The 19024-nt window shown below is 38.5% G+C and overlaps 1 protein-coding gene across 1 annotated transcript in view; it reads left to right on the top strand.

Moving 5' to 3' along the window:
• The first annotated feature begins 4367 nt into the window (after window positions 1–4367).
• USP7 (ubiquitin specific peptidase 7 (herpes virus-associated)) overlaps window positions 4368–19024 on the top strand; it is a 41742-nt gene continuing 27085 nt past the window's right edge. Inside the window, exons 1-5 of the mRNA XM_010019024.1 lie at window positions 4368–4468; window positions 10694–10892; window positions 12775–12913; window positions 13624–13712; window positions 14403–14511. Coding sequence (XP_010017326.1) covers window positions 4426–4468; window positions 10694–10892; window positions 12775–12913; window positions 13624–13712; window positions 14403–14511 — 579 coding nt within the window. The 5' untranslated portion in view covers window positions 4368–4425. The remainder of the gene's footprint in view (window positions 4469–10693; window positions 10893–12774; window positions 12914–13623; window positions 13713–14402; window positions 14512–19024) is intronic.

Here is a 19024-nt window from a genome sequence, read left to right on the forward strand (position 1 = left end):
TGCCAGATCTGAAAGCTAATGACAAGCACAATGTTTTAGAATTTGAATACTTGGTGTGATATGAGTCATGGCTGAACCTATGAAGTCAGTAGCTGCTGTCATCATTCTTAAAGTAGTAGCAGTGTGCTGGAATTTAACTGCTGTGATAGTGGAGTCATTCTGTTGCTTTTGTCCACATGTGACTGCAAGCACATGTTTACTGCTGAGCAGCGTAGCCTACATCTTGGGGAGAAATGAAATTCGGCAGTACTCCTTTCTTGTAACAGGACTTAGGTTGTGCCAAAAGCCACATGATCTTGACAAAAATCTATTCTGCTTTCTCATTAACAGGAAAAATAAAAATAGCAAACTTTTTGAGATTCCTTCCCTGTAGATTTAACTTCCTGTGAACAGTAGAACAGTAAAGCAGTAGGTCTTTCAGTGACATTGAGTTCATCTTATTAAACTAACTGAATCCATCTGAACAGTCTCTTTTAATTATTGGTGCTGGTTTTGCTCAGATTACTTAACAGTGTGAGTATTTGAGTATAATGTCGAGGTCATAGTCCGTAACAAGGAAATTTTTATTTTAGTATTTTCTGTAAGGTCATGGCAAGATTGTAGTTCCAGAGAATTTTGTCGTCTTTTTTTATTTTCTCCCTTCACATCAATTGCAATAAGCATTTTGCTTTCAGGCTTTCATCTCAACACTTCAGTAACAGACTTGGTTGATGAGCAATGTGAAGTGTGCACTAGCAGAGTCATTTATACGTGAGCCAGTGCTTTGCCTGTGTAAAGTGACTGACACTTCTTACTAACTTTCCCAAATGTATTGCCGTGCTCCAGTTTCTTTCCAGTTACACATGCCAGTTTTTAGACTTCATTTCATCTCAGCATTCATGATCTTTCAGTAAATAAGTGAACATTCTTGCTTTGCTCAAACCGTTAATATCTTAAAAGCCTCTTCTTGGAAGGCTTAACCTTCAAATGGCAGAGACCCCCTTTAAACACTTCAAGCTGTATTGCTTGTTTTTTAATGCAGTGGAATGGGTTACATACAAAACTATATATAACCTTAAATCTTAAATGTTTTGGAGGAAATAGTCATCAGTTTATGTTGCCTTGCATTCCTTTTTGTAATGGAAGAGTGTCTACAAAGTTGTATGGGTTGCATTTTGGGGAGTAGAAAACAACTTCAGTGCTCTTTACCAAACACTGACAGTGTCTAAAATACTGCAATTGAAAGCTATTTTTTAGTTAATAATTTGCAGTATTATATTTAAAGAGTTAAAACATTCCTTATTCATAAGGTCACTTCATGCTTTGTTGTAATACTTTCTTATTTTACGTGGTTTATTTTACCTTTTGATTGATTAATACACTGCATCTTTAATTTATACCAGGGATACAATTAAAACTGGGTATTCTGGCCTAGGAACTGACAGCTAACCTGACTGAGGTGGTGTTGACACATGATGGTTTAAGCTGCATTAAAGACAGCACTGTATGAAGTGCTATGCTTGGTAGGAAGTTTACCTGGCCAGTGTGGACAGGTTTTTTTTTTGGGTTGTTGTTGTTTTTTTTTTTTTTTTTAAATCTTAATCCTGTATTGTATAATTTGAATAAGTCTTTGGCGTCATTCTGCTTGAGTCAAATGAAAACAGGTTTCTTAATTAAATCTTGGTAGGATTGGGCAGTTCTTTGTATGAGCTCTGAAGGACGAGAGAAGAAAACATAAATTACTTGTTTTCAGTGCTAAAGTTGAAAATAAACTTTGATGTCCTGCTTGCAACAAGAACTGTGTTTTGCTCGTGCAAAGTATTTACTGTAATAGTTGAATTCTATTAGAAGTTAAAAATGTCTCTTATTCACAGAAGCCACCATACTCATTAATGTTATCTGAGTTCCATATCTGAAAGCTGTGTTACAAAATGTGTCAGTACACGTCAGAAAAAGCAGCAGTGGCATACATCATGATTAAGTTTATCTTATCACTAAATAGTATCTCTCAGAAGCTACGTCTGTTTGTCATTTGATTGCTTTTGCTGTGATCTCTTTGGCATTTTCTCCCTTCTCTCTGCTAACACCATTCATACTTTTGGGGAATGTAGAGCAGTATCTCACAGAAAGCTCTTGATTGTCTTAATGAAGGACAGTGCTTTACCCATAAAATGTGGTACCACCACTGAAATCCTCAGTTAAAAAGAGTATTTTGGATGAGCTCTTAGTGAAGAACTGACTATTCCTCAGGTGTTTGCTTCATTTTGTTTCTAGATACTAAGTTGCCTTGATGGTAACTTTAAAAATAGAATTAATTAAAAGAAAAAATAATACTAGTATTAATTTTGTGTAAGCAATTGCTGGGTTGCTGTAGGCATGCTGTACGCTCCCAGACAGGAGTGACCCAGGGGACAACTTCCTTGTTAGACTCTCACTGTGCTGTTCAAAGATTAAAAGGGAAAAGACAAGCTGTGGAAATCCACAGAGATCTTTCCTTCATACTCGTCTTTTTGTCACTTTTCCTGTTCTGTAGTTGCCGCAGTTCAAACCTGTTCCTCCCCCCACCCTTGATTTTGTTGTAATTCAGTTCTGTTTGGTTTAAGTTTGTTAAAGTTGCTGTTCTACCAGTGCTGTGACAGCTGCTGGTGGGGGCTTTTGCAGCTGCATCTCTCAGGAGCCATCTTCTGCAAACCTTTTTATTAGAAATAGAAAATCAAAACTTTAAATCATTCTTCATTTTACTTTTGTACTCGTAATAAGAAGGGTGCACACTTTGTTGTGGGTGCCACATACTGCGTTTTGGCATACGTGTTTCACTGGTGCCTCAGTGAGACCTGCTGCATCCTGGGAAGCTTTTGTAAAGCCGTGTTTGAGTGTTAAGTGTGTGATCTCTTGTAGCTCTAATCCAGAAGTAAATCTCTAACCTGATCTGTTTCTGTTCACGCTCAGGGCAGTGGTTATTAGTTCTGTGGATTTACTAGAAGAGTAAATTATCAGAATAGGAGTGCTGGTTGTGAAAATATCTTTTTCTTGTGTGCTCTGAATTGGAGTGAGGCTGTAGGAGCGTGTTGCACGCAGCTCAGCATGGCTGTGAGGAGAGGGCGGTCTGTGAAGCAAATGCTTGATCCTGCTTCGCTTCTTGTGTGGCTTACAATGGCTTTGGCCTTAGTTCCCTGGCTTTGGAAAGGGATCAGTGCCCATTACCGATGGTCCGCAGGCAGTTGCATGGACACGGGCTGGGGCGGGGGGAGCTCTGTCCAGGGTGCTGACGGGCAGGGGCAGCACCGTGGCCGGGCTCCCGGTGGCAGAGCTTGTGGTGTTTCCTCGGGAACAGTTAACTTCCTGAAGGAGAAGGTTACCCGCGGCCCTGGTGACCCACACAGCCAGTAACTCGTGTGTAGCTTTTGTGTATAAAACTGCTCTTAGTTGCAGACACCAGTGATTGGGTGTGGGGTGGGGTTGGTGTGGTGTAGTGGAATATACAAGTTAATAGCAGGACTGGTATAGTTAAGAGAAACTTCTCAGACCCTTTAGAAGAGTGTCTTTTAAGGCATGCTTGGGGTGGTTGCAAAAGATTATAGGTTTTACAGCCTGATGATGAAAAACAGTTTATTCAAGAATATATCCGCTTCCCTGCAGTTATGCTGAAACGATCCATCAGCTTTTGATGCACAGCAATAGGAGGTGGTGTTCTTCAGTTGGATAAAGCAGGAAGATGCTTGTTCAGTCAAAGCAATGTATCTTTTAAAATCATGGTGGCATAGTTCGTGGAGTTGTTTCATATCTCTTTAGTGGTGTTTACATGTGTTTTAAGCAGTTACTGGAACAAAACTTCATAGCAGTGATGGCTAGAAACTGGAAAATGTTACCTCTGAAATGTTCCTCATAGTAGAGGATTTCCTTTCCAATTTTGCCCAAGTAAAATTTAAATCTTATTGTTACATTTGATTAAATGTTTAGATTGCTTGTTTGTTTTTAAAGTAACACCACAGAAATGTTAAAATAAATTGTCAATTTAGAAAGTCTCCTATTAGAAATTTGTACCTGTAAAAAATGTGGAACCCCAGAAAAGGTAATTTAAAAGGTTGTTTTTATTTAATGAGACTTGATGATAAGATGCTGACTGTAAGACAATTTGGAAACTTCAGAATATATTTATGTTCTTTGTATTTGTATTCCACATTAATGTGGACTTTTTGCTTCATCCATAAGTACTCATCTGTTTGAGGAATTTTACTGTTAGACGCATATCGGTACCATTGTTTTGTGTATGCTGTTTTGCACTAAATATGCCATTTGCGTGTCTGATAAGCACTACCTGAGACAGAAATGTTAATGTAGCTGATTGTTACTTTTTTTTTTTTTTTTTTTTTTACTTAATTAGCTGGAGATACAGATGATCCTCCAAGAATTACTCAAAATCCTGTCATTAATGGGAATGTAGCAATGGCTGATGGACATAACAACACTGAAGAAGACATGGAAGATGGTAAGTAAATATGTGATAAAAACTTGTGGTTTGGTGGCTTATTTCTATGATTTTTGAGGATAAAATGGTCCCAGTCTTATATGTGTCCTCTGAACTGCAGCTCATAAAAAAAAATGAAACCCTCTGTAGTTATGACTGCTGGTTTTCTGTGTAGGCATCCTTTTAGCATAGCTATACAATAGGAGCAGGCATCGGAGGGCTTGGGATTTTTTTACTTCTTACTCCTTCTAGGCAATTTTAAAATTGCTGAAAGTGATACTGTCCATTGTTACATTTTGTGATAAATGTCCCTTTAAACAGCCTGCAGCTGGTGCTTGGCTAAATGCAATTGCATCAGTTATGCAGTTCCTTCAGGACATTTAGAATCCTTATCTGTCCCACTCTCTTGTCAGGTGGCATCTGTGATCAGTGTTTGTCTTGGTATGGTAAGTCAGTGGTAACTGTTCTGTTGAGGAACATTTCCCCCTCGACTCTGATGCCCTTTTATTTGCAAATGCAAAGGAAGAAGTATGTACTAATATCCAGTTAATAAATGAGGATGTGTTTTTGAAACCTTTTTGTTGGTCTATTTAATGAAAATAAGGGTGCACAGGGTTTTTCTGTTGCAGAAGATTGTGTCTTGGCTTATTTAAAGAAAGATGATGAGTTTGTAATTAAGTCTGTTGTTTAGCGAGGAAAATGTACAATGATATTTCTTTTTATAGGAGAGCATATAGGGGGGCTACTTATTTTGAAAGATTACATGAAATTTGAGTTGGAGAAAGGAGACAAAGTATGAGTTGGATTTCTTCCACTTTGATTCCTTATTTCTGCTGTCTTGTGAGAGGATAATACATTCAGGACTAGGCTTAAACGTTTATTTATATTTGTGCAAAATGTTGATCAGTTTTGGTTATGAAAAGTCAGAGTTCGTGGTTGAAGGTCAAAAATGTGCTTACTTGCGTGTATTCAAGGAACATGTAATAGAATACTGATAGAAAAATAGTAATGTTCCATGAAAAGAATATGGTTTAAATTCAGGACAAAAGCATCTCATGATTGAATTTCCTCTGTATCATTGGCAAAGATAAGGTTTCCTATGATCAGATTCTCACAATAAAGTAAAAATGAGGTCTGCTGAGTCTATGAAATTTTTTCACGTCTGATTGCCTGATCTCATTCAGAGGGCTTTGATTTCTTGCTCAGAGTAACTAGCTGAGGCTGAAATAGGGAATTCTGTTTTTATCAAAATCAAATCACCTGTTACAAAAGAAGTTGAATGTCTGTCAGGCCATGGCATTTGAAGAGAAGATCACATGGACGGACACTGATTGGCAAGGACACTTCTGTTGAACCTCCATTCTCAGTAATGATGTTTATAGGTAGAAAGTCTGATAGTGTTTGCTGTTAATACAGCTAGTAGATAACATATTGGTCAACTGGCATAAAATTTTGTCCGGAAGTTGGTCTGTATATACTTGCATAAATGAAGCAAAAGGGACTTAAGCTACAGAAACAGCTGATAAAACCCAGGCCATGTCCAGGGTGGCATGTAATCACATGTACACCTCTTCATTCAGAGTAATAGTGACTTTTTAACCAAAGAGCTACTATCAGCCAGTTTTCTGTCATGTATCAAATACTCGACTCCTCTTGGAGAACTGGATATGAAGGAGTCACAGTAGGGAGAAGGGACTACCTGAAGGTATCCAGCAGAGGGCTTGTGGAAGATTCTGTGTTTATGGTGGTACTCGTATATTTGCGGAGTTTCTGTAGGGTCAGGAGCTCTGATGCACTCTGCTGTGGGATATCTTTTGGGGTTGAAATGTGTTTATTAAGCAATACTAGAAGTTACTCATTATCATATTTGCATAAGGAGTGTCTGGCTACATCTTGGTGCAGTTGAAGTTTGCATTGACACATGGAAACTAGTGTTACTGCAAAATGTTGTAAATGCAAAAACATTCCTGAAGACTTGCATCATGTAACTGGATGATGCCTCTTTTCCAAGTCTTATAAATCAGATTAGTTGCCTGCTGTTGCATTATTTACACGAGTGCAATTGCTCTCTTGCTGTTTGTTCTCTTACTATCCTGGTTGGCAGCACAGTCTACAGAAGTAATGGACAGGTTGGAGATTCTCAAGATAGGAAAAAATGGAGAGAGACATTTGATAAACATGTTGTGTTTTCCATTGCTGTTATTCATAGCAAGTAGGATCAATCTGAGCTGATAAAGAATGCATGAAGAGAACTTAGGTACCTCTTCAGTGAAAGTCTTAATGAGTTTAATGGGTGAAAAGTAAAGAGTAAGATAAAAGGTTGACGCTTCCACCTGGATCATAGAAACCAGCTTTCTGGTGAATTTCTGAGTTCAGGAGACTTTTGAGGTTTTGTACTTTCTGCTTAGCGCAAAAAGAAATGACTGATAAGATGGGAGGGTGGGGGGGAATAGCAGCTCTCGCCCCCTTTGCTAGGCACTAATCACAGGCATTGTGAAGAACGCATAACGGGAGCAGCAGTGGACCACCCAACAGGACCTTCAGATAAGGCTGTGTTCTCTCAAGGGGTTTGGCTAGAACCTGTTGTTGCTATGTATGATGTCTTGCCAATTAAAAAGAACCAACTGAAGGAATGTGTTATGCTTTGTACAGAGAATGACTTAATGATCCAGGCTTTGTGATCTGGAATAGCAGCTTCTGCAAGTGAAGTAAAAAATAACAAAAACTTAGACTTGCTGTTGGAGCAAGTCCAGAGGAGGGCCATGAGGATCATAAGAGGGCTGGAGCACCTCCCATATGAAGACAGGCTGAGAAAGTTGGGGCTGTTCAGCCTGGAGAAGAGAGGGCTGTGTGGAGATCTTATAGCAGCCTTACAGCATCTGAAGGGGGCCTGTAAGGATGTTGGGGAGGGACTCTTCATTAGGGACTGTAGTGGTAGGATGAGGGGTAATGGATTCAAACGTAAACACGTGAAGTTCAGGTTAGATATAAGGAAGAAGTGAGAGTGGGTGCTGAGGCACTGGAATGGGTTGCCCAAGGAAGTTGTGAATGCTCTATCCCTGGTGGTGTTCAAGGCCAGGTTGGACAGAGCCTTGGGTGACATGGTTTAGTGCAATGTGTCCCTGCCCATGGCAGGGGAGGGGAACTAGAGGATCTTAAGGTCCTTTCCAACCCTAACTATTCTATGAAAAACAAGGTTCTGATAAAATTTTGCTTGCAAGTGCATCAGTATTCAAAACAGCACATAGAATAAATTATCTTTAGAAGTTAAAGTTCAAACAGAAGGTCCCTAGCTAAACATAAACTCACAGATTTGCAATTACCTACTGAAGTCTCATTTCTGTGAAGAACTGCAGGGGCGAGGAGGTTTTCAGAAGCATGAGTCTTAGCCATTTGCTAGTATTGCATGCTGTATGTGGATCATTATTAAAATATTCATAGAATATTCACCCAGTTTCTCCATTAATAATTCAGGTTCAGAATATATTTTAATAACCTCAATGTACTTTAAAGGTAGCAACATTTACTAAAATAATAAAGAAATCTGCTTAAATAGTGTACTTCAGTCTTAAAATGGATCACATTCTGTAGTTGGATCTCTGATTTGAAGGAACCGTGTCACATCAAGGTGCTAAACATGACATTCACCTCATCAGTGGAAAAAATCCTTCCCATGTAGCAGATATAATCCATTCCATGTAACTTCACCACCAAGCATGGTCAGTTGGGTCTGTTCTTTTTACCTTGTGTTCAGGACCATGTGTCGTATGTTTGTAGTTCGGGGATTTATAGAAGCTTTACTTGCCAATCTCTACTAAATCATCCTGCTGCCAGTTGCAGTCTTTTATAGAAACTGGTGGACACATCTGTGAAAATAGTGAAAAAGGTTTTATTTATGTGCTCAGTATACTCATCAAATGTTTTAATCGATTACGCTTGCTGAAATACGGGCTTTCTGGAAGGAAAGGGAGGTTGTTATTTTGGGGGGTTGTGTTTTGCATTTTTAAAGAAACTTCTATTTTCGGGTTGACTTACATTGTGAGGCTGCATTTCTGTGGAGTAGTTACTAGCGACTGCTCAAATATTTACAGAGAAGAGTACCCTTTCCTGGTGAGCTCTCATACATAGGCTTTCCTGAAAAGAAATCAAGAAACAAGGCAAACTTTCTCTGAAGCCTCTGCAGATGCTGCGTGGGCTGCCGTTTTTAGCTGACACCATGGCAGCGCTGCTGCATCCTTGTACTGAAGTGCTCTGAAAGCTGCATCAAAGGAGGCAGAAAGCAAACTTGGTTGGCTCATTTTTCGGAAGCTTAGACTGTGCCCAGAAGTACTGATCTTGATCATGAGCAGGGAGGCGTTCTCGAGCTGGTTTGAGATACGAGCAATGCAGGATTGATCTCTAACCGTTGCCAATCAAGTGTGAGTGTACAGCTCTTTTGGATGTAGCTTGTCTGGCTCTTGGATATAGGATACCAGCTCTCTACTCTGTCAACAGGCAATGAGTAGGTAAAATGGACAGGGAGCAGTTTTTAAGTAGGTGATAGACTACTGGTTAGCTATGCTTACATGCAGGGAAAAAGAGGAGAAAATAATCCTTTGAACTCTTCTGAGGAAGCTGGTAGCGCACAGTAATGTGAAGGTTGTTGCAGGTGTAGAGAGCAGAAGAAGCTGGTTTCTGCTGTAGTACTATTACTTTCAAGAGATAATTGGGAATGCTTAGTGCTGTCAGGCCATACACAAATAAGATCAACTGTGTTGCCAAGATCAAGATAAGAAGTAGGACAACAGCTTGAAAAGAAAACCGATTTGCCAGGAAGAAGAATCTGTCAAAGCTCCCCAGCAGTTGTGGGCAAAACTTGTTAATTTTCTGTATTGAAGTGTATAGTCGTTACACTGTTGCATGTGGTAATCAAGAGAGCTTAATTTTTTTAAGGGCTTACCTGTTTTTTTAATTAGAATCAACACTGTCTGGTGCCATGCAAAGCTTCGAGTGAGGGGCTGCTTTGAGTGTAGGGGAAAAATACGTGTTTGGATTCAGCATGCCTGTGTCACATCGTTTCGTGATCTGATTTCTGGCTTGGTCTCGTTGTACATCAGTGCTTTTGATTGCAGATGTCACTGTGACATATCTGCCTGAGTTCTGCATCACCCGTGGGTGGTGCAAGAACAGCGGTCTGACCATGGGTGCTTGTCTGCTGCCCTGTATGGTACTCGAACCTCCTTACACACAATCTCTCAGTGTTACATGGGTGTGCAGTTGGAACCATGGAAAAGAGGGGAAATGTCTTGTGTGTACTCTATCCTTGCCCTGAAAAATTCTTGGGATAAGTTGCAGGTTTTTCCTCCCTTTATGTAGAGAGGCATGTCACAATAAAGAGAACCCAGCTTTGTGCCTTCCTGAAACTGTCGCAGTCTCCAGCACCCTGTTATAGCTACGTACAACAGAAGCAGAACAGATTGTGGTATATGAAGAACTGGGGATGTGGGAAGAAGGCAAAATTAGTTTAATTGTGTGTGTCAAATTAAGCCATTTTTTAAAAAAGTGTCTCATTTAACTTTGGTTTAGACCACTAAAAATCTTTAAAGTGTTCACATACCGCAGAGAGGACCCTGAAGTGGTCTTGAGCTATTCTTCAGCAAACTGGTATAAGATTTAAAAAGAAACCACCCCCCCCCCCCCAAAAAAAAAAAACAAAACCAAAAACATTGGGGTTCATCTACTTGAAAAGATACTGTTGCAAGAAATAACTAAATGGTGCCTTGGTATCAATAGGGCAGTTGAACAGATTGCAAAAATCCTTTGCACATCTTGGTTCATGCAAAGAGCTAACTTAAATTGGGCTGGGAAGATACAACAAGAAGAGTTAGTGTAGGCTGTGATTTGGGTTGTAAAGCATTTGTTTGGCTGTACCCACTGCTTTAGAAGAAACTTGAGTGATAGTAAGTTCTAGTGCTAAAGAATTACTTAAGAAAATAGCATACAAAAGGAATGCTTTTCCAGTGCTCTGTTTTCCTGAAGGATGTTGCAGTGTTTCTCAAAATTAAAAGATCGAAACTTCAGTTGCTCAGTGCCTTTCAGGGTTTGGGGTTTTGTTTGGTTGCTTCCAATATCCCACTACATAAAACATGTTCACGTTGCATGATTTTTGAAAATGACATTTTGGAGTGAAGAACATCTGGGTTTTGGTGTTGGGTTTTTTGGGTTTGGGGTTTTTTTTCCAAATAATTGTGTGTGTGTTTGTTCCAGACACAAGTTGGCGATCAGAAGCAACATTTCAGTTTACAGTGGAACGCTTCAACAGATTGAGTGAGTCAGTTCTCAGTCCTCCCTGCTTTGTACGGAATTTGCCATGGAAGATCATGGTTATGCCACGACTCTACCCGGACAGACCACACCAAAAAAGCGTAGGCTTCTTCCTTCAGTGCAATGCTGAATCTGATTCCACGTAAGACCCTTTTAATTACTGTATGAGTCCTCATTTGCTACTAGTTAATCTGTATGGCAAGAAATACAAACATCTAAAAAGAATATTTTACCTGTCTGCAAGAGGAGAGAATTCTCACTAGGGTTTGATTCTCCCTTTTCCCCCCACCTTTCTAAATCCCAAAGCATAAGAGTAATGCTCTGTTTAGGAGCTAGAAGTAGCTTGTACAGCCACAAGTTTGTGGTAGAATTTAGATATATTTGTTTGATTGCTGGGGGCATGGGGATGTCTTTGACAGACAGTTTTCTTGGCACGGGAAAAGTTCTGCGTTTGTTTCAAATGGAAGTGGTCCTGGAGCTTCTCTAACCCCGCAGAACTAAAATCCTGCCCTGTAAAGCGTATGAGCAGGTAACAGCTTACAACTGAAGCAGAGCAGTGTATGAGGTAGTCATCTCTTGTTTAAGGTGTTCATTGCTCATCAAGGGAGATATGAATATGTACGTGTTAGAATTGTAAATAGAATGGTTTGGGTTGGAAGAGACCGTAAAGGTTATCCATGTAGGATTGGCAGTTCCAACCCCCTGCCATGGGCAGGGACACCTTCCACTAGACAGGTTGCTCCAAGCCCCTGTGTCCAACCTGGCCTTGAACACTGCCAGGGATGGGGCAGCCACAGCTTCTCTGGGCACCCTGTGCTTCAGCACCCTCACAGGGAAGAGCTTCTGCCTAAGAGCTTATCTCAGTCTCCCATCTGTCAGTTTAAAGTTATTCCCTCATCTCCTATCACTACAGGCACTAGTCAGAAGCCCCTCTCCAGCTTTCTTGTCAGCCCTTTTAGGCACTGGAAGCTGGTCTAAGGTCTCCCTGGAGCCTTCTCTTCTCTAGGCTGAACAAGCCCAGCTCTCTCAGCCTGTCTTCAGAGCAGAGGTGCTCCAGCCCTCAGAGTATCTTCGTGTTCTTGGAGTCCTGCATGCTATCTGTGTAAATAATAAAGACATTTGAAAAGATAAAGGCATTACTGCAGCTTATCCAGCTAGAGTGCAAAACCCTCATAGGTATCCTTTCCCATAGGGTAAATCCATTCTATCACCAAATTTCACGTAATTTGTAGCTCACACTGAATAGTAAGTTGCTGTTTTCCATCACTTTTGTAATCTAAAAGGTGAATGCTTCATGCAGAAGGTAAGGAAGAAAATTGTAAGAGTCACAGCTAGTGAACCACTAGTCACAGAAGTGGTTCACATGCAGGTAGTCACAGAACAAGGCTAATGTGATCTTCAGATGTATCAACCAAAGTGCAGCTGGAGGAGCTAAGCAAGCAGTAGTGCCCCTGCATCAGGCAGTGACAAGACCATGTGTGATCTGATACTCGGTCTGATTGTCTTGCTCAAGAGGGATAAATTTGAACAAGAATTGTCATAAAGGAGTGCTTCTGAGAAAATCAATTGGGAGTTTATCTTGGAGGGAGAGTAGAATTGCTTCCTCCTTTCCTTAGGGAAAGTCAGTTAACCACACTCTGTAGGCAGACGCCAAGACTACTTGGTGACTATTACTGAGAAGGCCTATCCATCTGTATTGAAGTAGATCAGAATTAGCTCACCTCAGAGAGCTCTTAGGTTAAATCACTGTTACCTGCAGTTGCCTGACAGTACTTTCTTAACATTGTTGCCCTCAGAAAATCTCCATTCTGGCTTCACATTCATGGTGTGTCTTTAGAAAGCCCCAGGGATTCATGTCCTCCATAACAATTAACTAAATCTTAGCTTCTAGTAAGGGGGAAAAAAATAAATCTTACGTGAAAGTAATGTACTATAAATCCCTAAAAAAAAAAAAAAAAAAAAATAAATCCAATGACTGTAAAAAGCTTGGTTCTGAGTTTCATATGTTTCTTCTGTATTTATAGGTCATGGTCTTGTCATGCACAAGCAGTTCTCAAGATAATAAACTACAAGGATGATGAAAAATCATTCAGTCGTCGTATTAGTCACTTGTTTTTTCATAAGGAAAATGACTGGGGCTTCTCCAACTTCATGGCCTGGAGTGTAAGTAATTGGACATATATTAATCTATTGCTAGATAGGAACAGTTTTGAACTCGCACCTGTGGGTACTGAGATACCTATAGAAAAGGATTTTCCAAAAGCTGTTGTTTTTTCTGTCATTGCTGTGGATTCTTTTTCAGTTGCTCACAAGTTCCTGTACTTAATTGTTGTAGATGGCTTTTACTTATATTGTGATTTAAATACTCCTTCATTACTATTTTCTGCATACCTCAATACTTGTTTTTTATTTTCACTGTGATAGTCGATGTCATTCTGAAGTAACATAGATTTTCTTGCATTTCCATGTATTTTTTTGTGTATGTGTACAGATATTTAATGCCCTAGTAATAAATACTACTAAGGCTTATCTTGAATTGAGAAAGCTTATTAAGCATTTTCATCAGTCTGAAATACTGGTGAGAAGCAGCAGAGCCTTTGATTACTGACTCTTCCTGTCCATGGAAAATTGAAATAGTACTGCAGAATATTAAAAGCCAGGAACAAGTTTCTTGAAATGAGACATGGAAAAAAGAATTAAAGTATATTGGGCTGAAAACCAGTTTTGTTGTTGTCCTTCAGTTTTTCTTCTTCATTTTATTATTACTGGTAGCTCAGACCTGGACATTAGAAAGTGATGTCTAACTGGATGCTTCACTACCATCAAGTTGCAAGTTCCAGTTTTCATGTTCGTGTGTCATTCCTGTTTTACAGGAAGTCACTGATCCTGAAAAAGGCTTTATAGAAGAGGACAAAGTTACTTTTGAAGTCTATGTTCAAGCAGATGCTCCACATGGAGTGGCGTAAGTATCTTTGTTAAAAAATAAAAATTCTTAAATATTTTTATGTAGCTCAAGATTGTTCAAGTATTTTGTGTTATGAACATTTGTAGCTCTCATTAGACATTCTCACTTTATCTCCTTTAATTGATGAGTTCTCACATGGCAGTATTTTTCATTAGTCACACAGATTTTTGCATAGGTTAAGCTTCAACTTGCATTAGTCAGCATACTGTTGTGGAACTTCTCTATGAATTGATTTGTAATATAACACCTGCAAATCTAGCCTCAACATTTATGATCTTAGAGCTGGTCGGGGTTTCAGACACGGGTGGCTCTACTGTCCAACTTGTCGTGCTTTACAGTTGCTTTAAAACTGCCTCGTCTGAGTCGTTCTACTTAATGTCACTTGTAAACAGTAGCTGTACTGAAATGCAGACTTGCCATTGGAAGTACAGCTCTGGGTTCCAGTGCACTTTCACAATACTTTTTTTCTACCATATAGAATATCTTTAAAAAGAAAACCTAACAAAATTGCAAAGCATTTGGTCGCAGACTGTTGCTACTGGCAGGCAGGAGTGAAGTGTAGTTAATTGGAACCTGAAGTAGTAGTGAAGAGTAGCTGATACCTACCAGCAGTACTACCTTAGAACAAGTACTCTTTGTTATAGTTAATAAAGAACTATCTTGTTTTAACAACTAACTATTTTCTAGGTGGGATTCAAAGAAGCACACAGGATATGTTGGCTTAAAGAACCAGGGAGCAACTTGTTACATGAACAGTTTGTTACAGACTTTATTTTTCACAAATCAGCTACGAAAGGTAATTAATATGTGGTTGCTAATTGAAATAAGCAATATGTTATGTTTATAAATGCTTCAAAACAGAACTGTATGTTCCTTTTGCCTCCTTCATCCTTTTGGAGAAGTTGTGACTTAAATGGTGATGCATGTTTTACTTAAGGCTGAGTGCAGCAAGCTCCTTTTTTTCCTTTTACAGTATGTTGAATGTAAACTTTTGGGGTTTGTGAAAGCAAACAGAGTACCTGGTGAAGACCTGACTTTAAGGACCGTTTCTTAAACTGTATAATGAGTTAATGTTGCTATGAATTGCCGGGGGGTGGGGAAGGATGAGTACGTTCTGCAGATCAGAGATGGAAGCGATTTTTCTTTCTTGAAATAGTTAAAATAGTCAATTACAACTTCACAGCACTTGAACAGTGTATAGAAAAGATAAACATGTACAACCTTTGTAGTTGTTTTTCTGCACTTTAATTTGTATTATGCAGTTGAATTTCCTGTTGGTATGGTTAGCATCTCTAGTTATGAAAAGCCTTATAATTTTAGTAAACATAATTTTGTATGTGCTTCATTCATGTGTATTTTATCTACTGTTATATCTTTGCTGGAAAAACTTCTTTAAATATCAGTTTAATGAGTATCTCATTCAAACCCAGGATGAAATAGTCTAGCTAATGTATTGTTTTAGAATAGTGCAGTAGATTTAATAGGATAAAAACATAAACAGTGACTTGATACTGGAGGTGACTATCTCAAGGAGGGGACATACTTGGGAAAAAATGTAACTCTGCACCATTTAGTTCATATTGGAGTGTCCTATTGATTCTGATTCACAGGATCACCTTCTGCACATTCCTTCTGCACATTCCACTCTCTCAGTGAAAATGAGCTGTTCTGACTTACACTTTCTTCTGTGTATACTAATTATTACATTCCCATTTCACTTTCTTTTCTCCAAAATTTCCCTTTTTAATGTATCTACTTTCCACTGTCTTAGATTTTGAATCATCTTATTATTTATGTCACTGTGGCCTGAAAGTGTCCCAGTTGGGATTTCTTTTTTCTCTTTTGCAATGTGCTGCTTACTCTGAAGCCTTGCAAAAAATAGCACATCAAGCTCCAGTAGACTGTAACTGAGATCTTAACCAATGCTATGCACAAGGAATAAATACTTGACTTGTTTCACATGGTGCACCTGTTTCTTCCTTGTGAGAGCTATAACATACTCATTCATTATAATGCCCGTTCCTTTTGTTCAGCACTCATAATGTTTGTGCATTTTATGTTTTTAGACAACTGCACTTGGCTCTTGAAAGAAAAATGTGGTTTTATAATAGCTACATCTAATCCAATTGAGTAGTTCCTTTCAAGACTGTCTTGTAGTCAGTAAATCAATATGAACCATGAAATAATCTTGTTCTGTGAAGAAGAAATTCTTTTTGTGATACAGATTTGTTTCAACTGAACTAATCCTTTCAGGCATTTCCCTGCACTTCTCCTCCAGCCCCCAATTAAATACCAGCTTCTAGGGAGTGTTAATATGTGAATAGTGACCATATGAGAAAGCTAGATTTACTAGCTGGTAACTGCAGCTTCCTTTATGAAAATGTTACTGGACATCAGCTGAAATGCCTTATTCTTTGCTCATTCTTCAGGTTTTTGGATCTCCCACAAACAGAACAGACTAGTGGTAGTTTTAGAGAGTTTTACTTCTTCTTTGCCGTTACTACAGTTAAGGAAGAATCGGTGGTTATCTTGTCTGAGAAAATGAATTTCTGCATTTTTGTTTTCACTTTGAGCAAAGTTATTCCTCTTAAAACAGGAAAGAAAAAAGAAAATGTGTAGTATATTCAGTTTGCTTATCACTAATTCCATGATTTCTGTTAATCCTCCTGATTTAGAAAAAATAATGATTTCTATTGCTGTTGCTTAGAGCTTTGTTAACAGAGAAGTTGCTGTCAGGAGTAGATCTGGAAAAGCTATGAAAAAAAGCAAAAGCAAGCACATAACCTATGGAAAGTCAGCCTCTGGTGAAGCATAGGTGAGGATGGATGGAGAGGTCCTTCACTCCTTGCTGTTTCCAGACAAACAGATCAGAGGTTCTTGGGTGTTTCGAATGAGACCCTCCCTTTATTAGCCACCAGGTGGCTTCAGTGGTAAGGAATAAAGCAAAAGAAATTTCTCTTCAGAGACTATCTTTATTTGTCTGCCTGTAACTGGTAAATGCATGCTTAAATGTACATCTAGGCAAGGGACAGTGGTAACTTCCCAAATTGGTCCCGGTTTGATATTGGACCATGTTTACGTGAGCCTTCCCATGTCTGTCAGTGATGCCTCCAGTCAGTACATGTGGCTGCTTCCAGTCCATCTTAAAACTCTTTGCTGTTTCTTTAAAAAGTTCCCTACAATTCATGAGAACATTGCAGAATGTTTGGATAACTATACTGAAATCATAAATACTGGTCCAGTACATTTCCCCCTGTTGTGGCTCTCCTCAAGTTGTCCGGTATATTTTTACCTTACAATGGAATTTCATATGTAGTATTTTCTTCCCTTCTTCAAGTAGTCAACTTTAAGCAGTGTGTTCAAGCTTATCTGTAGCATTCTTTTACCACGTGAATATCTAGAATTTTTCTCATATCTCTATGCCTTTTGCTTAAAGCCATTGCCTGTACATGTCCTTGTCACTCTTTTGTGTTTGTTTCCTGAGAGAACTTCTCAAGTGTTAAATTAGACATTCTGCTTTTTTCAAATAGATCACAATCCTCTCTTCTTGTTCTTGAGGTTGAGCTTTCAGAGTTTGGGAGGGTAGGGCATACAAATAAAAGTTCGTAGAGCATTGTATTTGAAAAGTGTTTGGTTTAGATTGGGGAAACACTTGAGCTTTGAGAAATGGGCTTTGGTAGCATTTATCTACACAGATAGAATGAAGAACCAAAGAAGGGCTATGTGTTAAATGTTTATTTTGCAGTAACATGTTTAGAATTTCAGAAGAAATTAAACTGGTGTTTTTATTCAATGGTAGCTGGAATGTAGTAATTATAAGTAAATTGTAAATTATTACTTTAATATTTCTTGAGAGATATGGGAAAGGAATTAATTGTCCAGATGGTATGTGAAGAAAACAAATAAGAACTAAATGCAAAGGATCTAATTTTGATTATCTGTCAAGGTAATCCAAATTTGCATTTAGATCTTTGTGATAAAAGAGTCAAGAAGTAGGTTGTCTCTGAGCCTGCTGTAGTATTATCTTGGATTGTTACAAAGAATATTTAGCATTGTAATATTTATGTTATAAGAATACAGTACTGGCTGTATTTGTATTTTTTCATTAATGTGACTTTTGTATCTTTTCATTTAAACATAGCAAGTAAGTTACTATATATTTGGGGTTTAAAAAGCATTTGTGAGATGTCAAAAACAATTAATAGAGGCTAATTATGGAGATTTGAAATATTTGAGGCTTAGTCATTCAGCTAGTTTCTGTATCTACCTTTAGCCGGTAAAGACCAATTCATAAAAGGGTTCATAAACCAAGGGCAGCAAGAGGTTAAATTAACTCTGCAAGATGCCAACTTGATGTTCATATTTTAAAGCAAAAAATAAATTTTGGTTATAAAATCAAAAATCAAAATCCTTTTAGCTATTCGTATTTGAATTGGAGTTTGCCCAGATCAGCATGGTTAACTGTAACTCTGCATTTAGATGATAAAAACAGAGAAGCAATTGAAAAGAATTTTCTTTATAAGTTTTATGTTCTGATCTTAGGAAAGGAATTTTCATAACCAGAGTGGCCAAAATTTACGATAGGCTGTGTGGAGAGGTTGTGGGATCTCCATTCCTGGAGATGCTCAGAGCTGAACTGGATATGACCCTGAGCAACTGGACCCAGGTTTGAACTTGGCACTTCTATGGGCAGGAACAGAGTTCAGAACCTACAGAGTTCTCTTCCAGGCTGAACCACTACAAACTCCAAACTCTTAAAGCAGTGCTTGGCTCATCAAAAAAATTGCTGATGCAACTTCATTAAAAAATACTGGGTTTTTTTTTTCTCTTAATTTTTCCAGACTAGGCAGATAGTTAGCTAGATGAGTTGGCAAAAATGCCATGAAGTTCAACAGTTCATCTTCTTCTTGGCGATAAAATTGAAGATGCTATTTACTTCAATTTATGAGATTTCAAAAAGTGGTTTAAGCGAATCTCAAAATTAAAACGGAGCAAAAGAAGCTTTTTGTGTTGCCATAAAGGTGGAACTGGACTGTTGTTCTTAAAATTACCCTAAGGAGGTAAGGTTGGCTGTCCTTCAACAGAAGCTGATGATAACTTTCAGCTAATTTCTATTCATGTTTTCCCTCTTATGTACATAAGTACTTGCAAATAAGTAGAAACATAAAACTTGGAAGTTACTGGTGTTCAGTCATGATTCTGTTTTAGTTCATCTCTGCTAAGTTTTAGGAGTTACATATAAAACTCAAAAGATGAAAGTCTTGTGAACTATCATATTGCTTAACAGTTGCTTAATTAAACTTTTTCTG

The sequence above is a fragment of the Nestor notabilis genome, unplaced genomic scaffold, assembly GCF_000696875.1.
Source record: "Nestor notabilis isolate BGI_N333 unplaced genomic scaffold, ASM69687v1 scaffold11107, whole genome shotgun sequence".
Classification (NCBI taxonomy): Eukaryota; Metazoa; Chordata; class Aves; order Psittaciformes; family Psittacidae; genus Nestor; species Nestor notabilis.